The following is a 12,412-nucleotide window of genomic DNA, read 5'->3' on the forward strand; positions in this document are numbered from 1 at the left end:
TGCTGCAATTAAAACCAAACGTTACATGAAGTTCATAGTAATGACAATGGTATGAAATATGTAAAGTAGTCATGTGTGGAATATACTGTAAAGCATGATTGTGCAGAACACCAAGATTATCAATTGGAATTTCAGAGCTTTTACATTTTACTTCCTTCAATATGAATTTGAATTTTATTTACTGTTTGCAGACTCTGTTAAAATAAATTTACATTCACACATTGTGAATATGAATGTGTGTGTTTGTTCTACATTAGATGACATTATTACATACATAGTATATATTTACATATATAAGAATATATATTTATAATAAAGGATAATCATAAAAAGTGACTCCAGAATATTGGAGGAAGTGTAGGATTATATATGTTTTACTTCTTCTTGCCACTTTTCAGGCATAATAAATCAGAACTGTGACTTCGGGGTGAAGGTGAGGGTGTACTTGGATAAAGAATAGTTATTGTGTGTAAATATATTTTCATTAAATACAAATTGAATAATTTTTTAGATTATAAGAGGGGTACGTTTTGCATATATGCTTGGACAAATTATCAATTCAATTTGGAATTTTGCACAAACCTTATTGATTAATTCATCATTTAACTGGAGTAAGCTTCTTTTGGTCCTCAATGTGTTCTGGGTTGGTTTGTGTTCAGCAGGATGTTCTGATGTACTGATGTTCTGATGTTCTGATGTACTGATGTACTGATGTTCTTATGTTCTGATGTACTGATGTTCTGATGTACTGATGTTCTGATGTACTGATGTTCTGATGTTCTGATGTACTGATGTTCTGATGTTCTGATGTACTGATGTTCTGATGTTCTGATGTACTGATGTTCTGATGTTCTGATGTACTGATGTTCTGATGTACTGATGTTCTGATGTACTGATCCGTGTTCTCTCAGCTCCCTGGAGCTGGGCTCAGTCTCTCATGTTCAGGTTCATTCTGGACGGTTGTTTGGTAGTTTGTTTTATAAGTTAGTGCTTTCTTCTTTAGTCTGTCTTCACATACTGTCTCTGTTCTTTCATTGTTAAAAACTCCTTTTTGCTGCAGTTGTTTGTCTTCTTTTAACTGGTAATGGCTCCTGACTGGACGTCTCTGACTCTGACTGGACGTCTCTGACTGGACGTATCTGACTGGACGTCTCTGTCTCTGACTGGACGTCTCTGTCTCTGACTGGACGTCTCTGACTGGACGTCTCTGACTGACTGGACGTCTCTGACTGGACGTCTCTGTCTCTGACTGGACGTATCTGACTGGACGTCTCTGTCTCTGACTGGACGTCTCTGTCTCTGACTGGACGTCTCTGTCTCTGACTGGACGTCTCTGACTGGACGTCTCTGACTGACTGGACGTCTCTGACTGGACGTCTCTGACTGGACGTCTCTGTCTCTGGGTCAATCTGCAGTGAGACGGAACTCGTTTGTTAATTCTAAATCCTAAACTACCTTTAAACTTCATGGTAGTTCTGCTGACGTTTGCAGTCATTTGGGTTTGACAGCTGAGTTCCATCCCATTTGGAAGGTTCTTACTTGTGGTTCCAGCACTGCAGTCATCTACTTGTCGCTCAGTCACTTTTGGTTTCACTCCCATCTGGTTGTTTTGTTGTTAACTTCCTTTTCTCAGGTGATATCACTTCCTCGCGTTAAGCTTTGTGTTGCTTTTACCACAGGTACGTGAACGTTTGGTTAACTTGTGATAAAGACATTGGACCCAGGACCTCCTGAACTCTTTCATGATCTTGTCTTAGTCGTTTTGTCCAGACCGTTCTAAGTGAGAGGATGAGTGAAGCTGACAGTGAGAAGCAGAGGAGGCAGGGAAGCTTTACCCCCCCCCCCCCCCCCCCCCCCCCCCACGCAGAGCCATGTGAGACCGTGTGGAGCCCCTTCCTACCATGCTCGGTGTGTGCCAGGAACAGCAGGTCCTGGATGATCTGGATCAGAGTGCAGAGCTGGCGGTCCTCCCGGGGGGTCCCCAGTCGGACCAGGAGCCTCCTCAGCTTCTCCTCCAGCTCCTCTTTGTCCACCATGGTCACACGAAGGAACTCAGCCCTGGTCCCTGCCTACATGTCCGCTGTCCCGGTCGGCAGCTCACTTTCCCACCGCGCAGACGCTCCTTCCGCTTCGGTGACACATTGTGTTTGGGTTCCTGCTTTCCTCGGGCCACATCATGTGACTGAGTGGGGGGGGGGGGGGGGGGGGGGGGGGAGCATACCGTGTAACAACCGCCAGGGGGCAGTGAACATACAGCCTCATACTATTACATTATACAAAAGCTTTAAAAGACGCATAAGTTTTAATGGCTTTCATGTTGGTTGATTGTCTGACAGTTTTCCTACGTTGTTCGCCCTCATAGTCAAAGATAGAGAGAAACGCCTTCTGCTTTGTATAACCACGGTTATTAATGGCGATCTCTCCGGAGCTTTACAGAGATGGGAAGTAAGGGCCATGGCTCCGGGCAGCAGCAGCAGCGGCGGCGGCGGCAGTAGGAGCAGCAGCGGCGGCGGCGGCAGTAGGAGCAGCAGCAGCGGCGGCGGCAGCAGCAGCAGCGGCGGCGGCGGCGGCGGCGGCGGCAGCAGCGGTAGCGGCAGCGGCGGTAGCGGCAGCGGCGGCGGCGGCGGCGGCGGCGGCAGCGACGGCAGCTGCGGCGGCGGCGGCGGCAGCGGCAGCGGCGGCGGCGGCAGCGGCAGCGGCAGCGGCAGCGGCAGCGGCAGCGGCGGTAGCGGCAGCAGCGGTAGCGGCAGCGGCGGCGGCAGCACCCCCTGCTGGATGGTCCAGGATCTGCACAGATACGATCCACAACTCTCAGTATTGAAGCAAACTGTGTTGCACACAAGGATTTTCCTGGTGTGAGACAGCTCCACATGAAAAGTATTCTATTTTCTAACAGAAAAGAATTACTAATACATTTATCAGAAGTATGTTGATGAAAGAACTTCTCCCCAATCAAACAAGGAGACAGTTTAATCTGAAAGATTTTAATTTGGAGCAGATTAGTAAAATGGGGAAAAATATATACAGCTTATCATCTGACGCCTAAGGTTAAGAAATTACAGTTTAAGGATCTTGATGGGGATTATTTAACTCGTGAATACATCAAATTAAAGTTCAAATGAGATGTTAATAGCTGTAGATTGTGTGGAGGTGATTTGGAAGATTAGGATCATTTATTTTTCAATTGTAATTTTGTTCATATGTTTTTGAAAGATGTGTGGAGTTGAATGCAGTACAGTGAAATGATCCTGCCCCCATTGACAGTGACAATTATTCGATTTGGTACTTTTATTTTGATTAAAGAAACATGTTTTCTTGTTAGTCATTTAATTTTGTTGAGAAAATTTTTTCATTCACAAAAGTATATTTTTAAGAACAAACCAAATATAATTTTTGGGGGAAATGATGTAAACTTATTTGCTAAAGCTTTGAAATGTGTGGACAATGAGTCAGCTTGTAAATTGTCACGATTGTAAAATTTTGTTTAAATCTTTGTCCCCGATGTACATTTAGGTTGGATTACTTTTACTTTTTTGAAATTTTCACTTTTATATTTTTACTTAAGTTTATTCCAAACGATTTTTGTTACAAATCAAAATACCTTTGGATGCTCTATCTGCATGATTTTGGCTGCAACATATTCATGTAAAGACTATGTGCTTCTGTAGGAAGAAAAATGTGCAAACAAACTCTCAGTATTAACAGATTGGACATCAGGATAATTATTATTAATATATAGGGTGTGCACCCGTCTTTCCCGTTCAGTAGCAGCAGTATGGTGGTAAATGTCAGGGTTGTATTGAGGATTTACTGCGTGAATATGGCTCTTCCACAGTCAGTCATTCTCAAGGTTTTGGAGAATGACTTTCACATGTCTTGAATAAATTCTTCTCGTTAACATGAGCTTCAATTTTGAAAAAAAGTCAAAAACTCGTTCTACAAGTTGTGTTATTTTCACTTTACAGGTTGAGTGTCTGTTTCTCCTGGAGGAAGGCTGGACGCTTTCCCTGCGTGTCTGTGCGGGGAACAGGTGACCGGCAGTGGGCGTGGCCTTCTCTGTGGCGGATCGTATGATCCATGACTGACACTTCCTGTTTGTTCCTCAACTGAAGACGTCAACAAGATTCCAGTTGTTCTTCTGATTCCGAGCAGGACACGCGAACGTAAGTGTAAGCCGTCCCTGTTCCAGCATGAATGGAAGACGCAGCAGATCTTCAATGTTCGGCTCGTTTAAATCAAGAAAAAGTGCTGACATGACGAGTTCCTCCAAAGAAAGGGACTGCGGTGTGTGCGTGTGTGTGCGTGCGCGCGCGCGCGTGTGTGCTCATATATCTATGTCAACAGGCGCCGCCAGCCAGAATCCTGAACAATGTTTTTGAAGGTGTGAAAAACCCAAAGTTAAAGGCAGTGGTGGGCGTCAGGGCCTGCAAGACCTTCTCTGCAGGCCTGAGAAAAAGATCTGATTATATATGTTGATTATATTTTGTCCATGAATACTTGTTAAAGTATTCCAAATGATCTGTCCGCTTCCTCTCATAGCTTCTCCCCCGGCTGCGCTGCTTCCATATTAAAGCTTTTAACCAATCACATTTCAGCTATCACCTGTTGCAGGGTAAAGAAATCTACCTGAGGCCTTCACGTGCAATAGATCGTTTGCGCTGACGTCACGAATTTCCCATGATCCTCTCCGATTCGCTCGTGTCCGCCATCTTTTATGACCACTTTTAATTACAACAAACCGGTAACTGTTGAGGAAGGCGCAAAGTGTTTCGTTTCATATTGTGTTGGTGCTTTTCAACACAGAATGATCTAATACATAGACTTACAGTAGTAGACCTCTACTAGATTGTAGACATACTCTTCTAGATCGCTAACTATACGGTGTAGACTGGAGGCTCTACACATACAGAAACGATCTACCAGCATATGTCTACGTTGTCAGCTTGTTGAAGCAGACATTCACACACGGGACAGATTGACGGCAGAGTTCATTTATTAAAAGTTCCTCATTAGTTATCTGACGGGACATTTCTTCACCAAATGGACCGTCTTCAGCAGCCACACAGCGCAGCGCTCTGGGAGGTGATGGAGGCCGGGGGTGTAGCTCGGGAGGTTATGGTGCAGGTTGTATTGAAAAAAATCACATGAATCCGATACGAAGTTATGTTCTTATGCAGCTGTATACATAAAAGATGGCGGACCCAAGCGAATCGTAGAGGATCATGGGAAATCTGATGTCAGGTGCAAACGATCTATTCTGCACGTAGACATAAACACCAGACGCCGCGCAGCCTGTCTCCGCCCACCGCTCCGTTACGTCAGAGCGGCCGCCATCTTGTGAGGGGCAAGTCTGACCCGTCAGCCTAAACAAGTCTGTGACAGCGACGTGTTTTCTGAAGAAAACCACGCAAATATACATTTACAGGACTGTGAAGAATCATTGCTTTCATTTTTAATTTATTAAATTAAAAATTATTTCATTTATTTATTTATTTAATGTAGCATATTTCTATAAAGTCTAGAGAGGACATGGAAGCAGTTTGCAGACGGGACATTGGGACGCTGTCCTCTCCTTTTAGAGCAACATGATGGAGCCATGACAACAATATGGAAAGTCTTTATTTACACACAATGAGACATTTATGTACAATGAACATGTACATTATAAAGTTATAACTTTCTTGTGGAACAAATTTAGATTTGTTTTAACATATTTACACACTAACATATTTACCTATTATACTTTCATTTATTTGTACATCGTTACCTTTAATATTACATAGAAAATACTAGTTAGATATTTACCCATTACATATTTATTTATTGTGACACATTTATCTATTATTCCATATTATATGACATATTCTCTTCCAGCTCTTCAGTTATTAGATGTTTCCCTCAGTTCCTCCAGAAGACCCCCCACTGTGCTCTTTGCCCTCCGTTCTCCATCTCTTCATTCCTCTCCTCTCTTCTCAGACTCTCCACCTCGGCCATGGCTTCACTGAGTCTGGCTGTCAGAGCATCAGGACATGTGGGCAGTGATAGGAGAGGTCCTAGTGAGGACCAGATGGACCTGTTCAGAGTCCTGTGGTATCACATTCATTCACTGCTTGTTCAACGTGCAATCAGTTGATCTGCTCTCCTAATCAATATATATAATAATACTGTCTGTGTACATGTCAGTATGTCTAAGAGGAGTGAGGGGTGACATGTTGCTCAGCTGTTTGAGAACAGCCAGACAGAACTTCCTACTGGGATCAGGCTGAGGTTCTCCTGCTGGAACAGGCGGGGAACAGTACACTGACTGGTTCTGAGACGCTGCAGTGTCTGCCTGTTTGGATGTCCAGCTCGTCCTGGTGTCCACCGGCTGAAATGAAAGTAATCACACTTGGAAAGCTATATCTGCTTAACGACCACACAATGTCGTAGAAATACTTATTTGAGTCGAACATGCGGCTAAACTACATCATTCTCCAAACTGTGTGGTATTGTTTTAACTTCATCACTTGGTGATGCACCTCCTCTTTTAAGATGAGCTGTGAAGTTGAAGACATATGGCACTACTTCGAAGTCCACCTGCCTGGAGGGTTCACTGCAGAGCCTCCAGTACACAGTGGTTATAAAAGCCTCTGAGGCGTCTAGTGTGTATGTCTATGGTTCTGCAGCGTAACACAAGTGTCAGTCGCTGCAGCTTCAACCAATCAGATTTAGATATTGAGACTCAGGACCTTCTAGAAGGCCTAGGGTGACGTCAGTGTATTCCTGCCCTCTGATTGGCTGGTCAGGGAGTTCACTCTCCAGCTAGCTGACTGCATCTGGAGCAGCTGCAGGAACAAAATACAGTTGTTTTGATTTAATAGAGGTTTGATCAACCTACAATGGCTGAAGGAGAATTAAAGAGATTTGGTTTCTCAGTCAGTATCTCTCAGTCAGTGTCTCTCAGTCAGTCTCTCTCAGTCAGTCTCTCTCAGTCAGTGTCTCTCAGTCAGTCTCTCTCAGTCAGTGTCTCTCAGTCAGTCTCTCTCAGTCAGTCTCTCTCCGTCAGTTTTTCTCAGTGTTTCTCAGTCAGTGTTTCTCAGTCAGTCTCTCTCAGTCAGTGTCTCTCAGTGTCTCTCAGTCAGTCTCTCTCAGTCAGTGTCTCTCAGTCAGTCTCTCTCCGTCAGTTTTTCTCAGTGTTTCTCAGTCAGTGTTTCTCAGTCAGTCTCTCTCAGTCAGTGTCTCTCAGTGTCTCTCAGTCAGTCTCTCTCAGTCAGTGTCTCTCAGTCAGTCTCTCTCAGTCAGTGTGTCTCAGTCAGTGTGTCTCAGTCAGTGTTTCTCAGTCAGTCTCTCTCAGTCAGTGTCTCTCAGTCAGTCTCTCTCAGTCAGTGTCTCTCAGTCAGTCTCTCTCAGTCAGTGTTTCTCAGTCAGTGTTTCTCAGTGTCTCTCAGTCAGTCTCTCTCAGTCAGTGTCTCTCAGTCAGTGTCTCTCAGTCATTGTTTCTCAGTGTCTCTCAGTCAGTGTCTCTCAGTCAGTGTTTCTCAGTCAGTGTTTCTCAGTCAGTGTCTCTCAGTCAGTGTCTCTGTCATTGTTTCTCAGTGTCTCTCAGTCTGTCTCTCTCAGTCAGTGTTTCTCAGTCAGTCTCTCTCAGTCAGTCTCTCTCAGTCAGTGTCTCTCAGTCATTGTTTCTCAGTGTCTCTCAGTCAGTGTCTCTCAGTCAGTGTCTCTCAGTCAGTGTTTCTCAGTGTTTCTCAGTCAGTGTCTCTCAGTCAGTGTCTCTCAGTCAGTGTCTCTCAGTGTCTCTCAGTCAGTGTCTCTCAGTCAGTGTCTCTCAGTCAGTGTTTCTCAGTCAGTTTTTCTCAGTGTCTCTCAGTCAGTGTTTCTCAGTCAGTCTCTCTCAGTCAGTGTCTCAGTCAGTGTCTCTCAGTCATTGTTTCTCAGTGTCTCTCAGTCAGTGTCTCTCAGTCAGTGTCTCTCAGTCAGTGTCTCTCAGTCAGTGTCTCTCAGTCAGTCTCTCTCAGTCTGTCTCTCTGTCAGTGTCTCTCAGTCACTGTCTCTCAGTCACTGTCTCTCAGTCAGTGTCTCTCAGTCAGTGTCTCTCAGTCAGTGTCTCTCAGTCAGTGTTTCTCAGTCAGTGTTTCTCAGTCAGTGTCTCAGCCAGTGTCTCTGTCAGTGTCTCTCAGTCAGTGTTTCTCAGTGTCTCTCAGTCAGTGTCTCTCAGTCAGTGTTTCTCAGTCAGTGTTTCTTAGTCAGTGTCTCTCAGTCTGTCTCTCTCAGTCAGTGTGTCTCAGTCAGTGTCTCTCAGTCAGTGTTTCTCAGTCTCTCAGTCAGTGTCTCTGTCAGTGTCTCTGTCAGTGTCTCTCAGTCAGTGTTTCTCAGTCAGTGTTTCTCAGTGTGTCTCAGTCAGTGTCTCTCAGTCAGTGTCTCTCAGTCAGTGTGTCTCAGTCAGTGTGTCTCAGTCAGTGTCTCTCAGTCAGTGTTTCTCAGTGTCTCTCAGTCAGTGTCTCTCAGTCAGTGTCTCTCAGTCAGTGTGTCTCAGTCAGTGTCTCTCAGTGTCTCTCAGTCAGTGTGTCTCAGTCAGTGTCTCTCAGTCAGTGTCTCTGTCAGTGTCTCTCAGTCAGTGTCTCTCAGTCAGTGTTTCTTAGTCTGTGTCTCTCAGTCTGTGAGGAGCAGGAGACATGAGAGAAATCTTACATGTGAACAAGGTCTGTGCAGGTCCATGTTATACCTGTAATATTTGGTTTATTTCTACAATAACATTCTTGAGTCAGTCTGTAATCTCAGTCTGTATTGTGGAACATTTGATTTATAAACTAAGAGCAGGTGAACAAGCTGTAAACAAAGTCCAGCTCATGGCAGCTGCTGACTTCACTGGTGGACAGAAATACACAACAATAAGTTTATATTTGCAAAATTCAAACAATAGTAATGTTCCATCTTTCCTGTGAAAAGTAACCCCAGAGCCCTGCTTTCTACAGAAACACTCCACACGGTGCTCTGGTGTCTTGGATCTGCAGTTTGTTTTACGGACTTGACGACCGGACCAAGATGGCCGCCGTATTTCCTGCTCCGCGTCAGCCAATGAGGCGTCTCCTCTTTATCATGTCTTTGGTCCCTCTTATCTCCTTTCCTATCGACTTTTCCTTAACCCCTAGAAGTGGCGGCTATGTTAGGGAACGTCCAAATTGTCCCTCCTGTCTCCTTCTCTATCACTTCTCCTTCACCCCAGAAGTGTTTTGTGTTGCGGCCATGATAAGGACTGTCTTCCTTTGCTTATTGAGAATTCAGAAAGAAAAAGAGGCTCGTTGCTGCTTTTAGAACCCCCTTTAGGCTAGGAACCACTGATGGGTCCTTTAGAACCTCCTCCTTTAGCTTAGGAACCACTGATGCTTCCTTTAAAACCTCTTTTAGCCTAGGAACCACTGATGCTTCCTTTGGACCTTTTAGATACACCTTTCCCTAACTCCTTTAGGAAGCCTCCTAACACCTTTCCTTAACTCCTTTAGGAAGCCTCCTAACACCTTTCACTAACTCCTTTAGGAAGCCTCCTAACACCTTTCACTAACTCCTTTAGGAAGCCTCCTAACACCTTTCCTTAACTCCTTTAGGAAGCCTCCTAACACCTTTCACTAACTCCTATAGGAAGCCTCCTAACACCTTTCACTAACTCCTTTAGGAAGCCTCCTAACACCTTTCACTAACTCCTTTAGGAAGCCTCCTAACACCTTTCACTAACTCCTTTAGGAAGCCTCCTAACACCTTTAACTAACTCCTTTAGGAAGCCTCCTAACACCTTTCACTAACTCCTTTAGGAAGCCTCCTAACACCTTTCACTAACTCCTTTAGGAAGCCTCCTAACACCTTTAGGAAGCCCCCTAACACCTTTCCTTAACTCCTTTTGGAAGCCTCCTAACACCTTTTAGGAAGCCTCCTAACACCTTTTGGAAGCCTCCTAACACCTTTAGGAAGCCCCCTAACACCTTTCCTTAACTCCTATAGGAAGCCTCCTAACACCTTTCCTTAACTCCTTTATGAAGCCTCCTAACACCTTTCAATATCTCCTTTTGGAAGCCTCCTAACACCTTTAGGAAGCCTCCTAACACCTTTAGGAAGCCTAACACCTTTGGGAAGCCTCCTAACACCTTTATGAAGCCTCCTAACACCTTTCACTAACTCCTTTTGGAAGCCTCCTAACACCTTTTGGAAGCCTCCTAACACCTTTAGGAAGCCTCCTAACACCTTTAGGAAGCCTAACACCTTTGGGAAGCCTCCTAACACCTTTATGAAGCCTCCTAACACCTTTCACTAACTCCTTTTGGAAGCCTCCTAACACCTTTAGGAAGCCTCCTAACACCTTTTACTAACTCCTTTGGGAAGCCTCCTAACACCTTTAGGAAGCCTCCTAACACCTTTCACTAACTCCTTTAGGAAGCCTCCTAACACCTTTCCTTAACCCTGTGACGTCATCCAGGGGGTTAAGGTAAAGTCGATGGATAAGGAGATAGGAGGGACCATTCAGACGTACCCTGTAAGCTAAGGAAACGAGTCTTGCTTATGTGAATTGGCCCGGCACACAGTTTTGAGCCAACCAGCTGGTGCCGGACAGCGTCCTCTGCCCAGTCTGTTATAAAGCACCGTGTGTCTGTAGACCCCCGGGCACCGACATCCAAGTTCTTTTCCATTGTTTCTTTGGAAAGTTGGAAAGACTGTATAAGTCAGCCCAGCACTCTCTCTGAAATGAAAACACAGCACATGCTGATGACATATTCTCCTGCTGTTACATTACTGGGTTGACAGTTACGTCCCTGACCACCTCAGGAAGTGGTTTGAGTTAAAATGCTTAAAGCGCTGGATGGAGTGTCCAGGTGCCCTCTGACTGAACCTTCTCTCTCCACCAACAGGCCTCAATGACTGTAGCCTGAGCTGGAGATGAGCAGATGACCAGCAGGAGACTTCCAGAGGCCGACGATGGAGAGCAACACCTCCTTGGAGTCCCGTCCCGGGCGTCAGGGGGGAGTTGCCTTGAGCCGAACGCTCCCACGCCAGGCTTCGTGTACGTGCTGGCCTTCACCTCCGCCCTGGGGGGATTCCTCTTTGGCTATGACACCGGGGTGGTGTCTGGGGCCATGCTGCTCCTGAAGAAGGAGATGAACCTGAGCACCCTGTGGCAGGAGCTGCTGATCTCCAGCACCGTGGCGGCCGCAGCTCTGTCCTCGCTGGCCGGCGGCTCCCTGAATGGCTGGCTGGGCCGCAGGGTCAGCATCCTGGTGGCCAGCTTCATCTTCACTGTGGGTGGACTCATCCTGGGTCTGGCCCCCGGCCGCGGGGTCCTGCTGGTCGGGAGGATCGTGGTTGGTCTGGGCATAGGTGAGTTCTTGTTTGGTGTGCCACGCTGCCTCCCAAAAGAGTTCGGACAGTTTACCAACTGTCAGTTAGCTTCAGGGCTTGTGAATATATGGACCATAGTGACATAAACGGCACTTCATAACTCGCAGGCTTTCCCACAGCAGGTAGTCCCTTATTTTTGCATGATACAGCTCCTTATCTTTTTTATATTGTAAGATACAGTTCTGGGACCTCATCTATAAAAGTTGCTTACACACAAAACAGGTCCTGAAAGAAGCGTACCGCACTTCCCACGCAACGTTTGTGATGTAAGAAAATAAACTTTACAGGAAAATGTGCGTATCGGTACAACTCTGGACTTTGCAAAAACCCATTTTAAAGATGGTGGAAACTGGTGGCACAGATGGTGAGGTGGAGAATTGAAGCCAGATTCATCTCATACAATTAATGTCATCACATGTCAGGCTTATAGAGCCATATAATCACTATTTGTGAGGATTTATGGTAGAATATTAACATACTGAGGGCAGGACTCGCACTGCATAACCATCCAGGTGGACTGGGATCTATGAAAGGAAAGTGTTGTTTTTTTAAATGAGGCTCCTGAACTACAGGCATTAAAAGCTCTTATCTTGCTCATTTAAGTGTTTTATTTTGATTCTGTTGGGTCCTTAAATACAGTATCTGTTGTTACACTTATGGTTTTGCACTAAAATCTGTTTAACAATTTAAATTTAGTCATAAAGAGTGTTTTATTGAAATAAGTCATAAATGCACCCTCCTATGTGATTATTTTAAAAATTAAAATGGAAAAAAAGCATGCTGGGAAAATGCATCACCTGATTCCCCAATCTTTCTTCTTGCTAGACTCTTCTTTGAAGCTCTTTGCAAAGCAACTTCACTATGAATGGGAGATGAGTGTCATCTTTCTCTTGGTGTGTTCATCTGTAGATCATCAGTCATTTAAAGTCGTCCAATCCTCTGGTCCAGTTTTGGTGGTTTTGTGTGAATTGTAGCAACATTGTGTGGTTCTCAGCTGACTGCAGGGTCACCCAGTGGGATGTACTGCTGGAGTAGACCATCATCTTCA

At 45.1% G+C, this 12,412-nt stretch overlaps 2 protein-coding genes across 7 annotated transcripts in view; one reads left to right on the plus strand and one right to left on the minus strand.

Annotated features, from left to right (window-relative positions):
- lrrk2 (leucine-rich repeat kinase 2) overlaps window positions 1–2,149 on the minus strand; it is a 132,609-nt gene extending 130,460 nt beyond the window's left edge. For all 3 annotated transcript variants that reach the window (XR_013935810.1, XM_080475543.1, XM_080475542.1), the window contains exon 1: window positions 1,901–2,149. Coding sequence is in view for 2 of the 3 variants with exons in the window: in XM_080475543.1 (XP_080331669.1) it covers window positions 1,901–2,036 (136 nt within the window). In the remaining variant the exon portion in view is untranslated. The remainder of the gene's footprint in view (window positions 1–1,900) is intronic.
- Window positions 2,150–3,922: 1,773 nt separating this feature from the next.
- The window catches only part of LOC308117063 (proton myo-inositol cotransporter-like), a 36,474-nt gene continuing 27,984 nt past the window's right edge, over window positions 3,923–12,412 (plus strand). For 2 of the 4 annotated variants that reach the window (XM_080475702.1, XM_080475704.1), the window contains exons 1-2: window positions 4,059–4,169; window positions 10,878–11,343. In XM_080475702.1, the coding sequence (XP_080331828.1) occupies window positions 10,914–11,343 (430 nt within the window). In that variant the 5' untranslated portion in view covers window positions 4,059–4,169; window positions 10,878–10,913. Of the gene's footprint in view, window positions 4,170–10,877; window positions 11,344–12,412 lie in introns of all 4 variants that reach the window. The other 2 variants (XM_080475701.1, XM_080475703.1) reach the window with 2 other exon arrangements.

The sequence above is a fragment of the Lipophrys pholis genome, assembly GCF_963383615.2.
Source record: "Lipophrys pholis genome assembly, chromosome: 11".
Lineage (NCBI taxonomy): Eukaryota > Metazoa > Chordata > Actinopteri > Blenniiformes > Blenniidae > Lipophrys > Lipophrys pholis.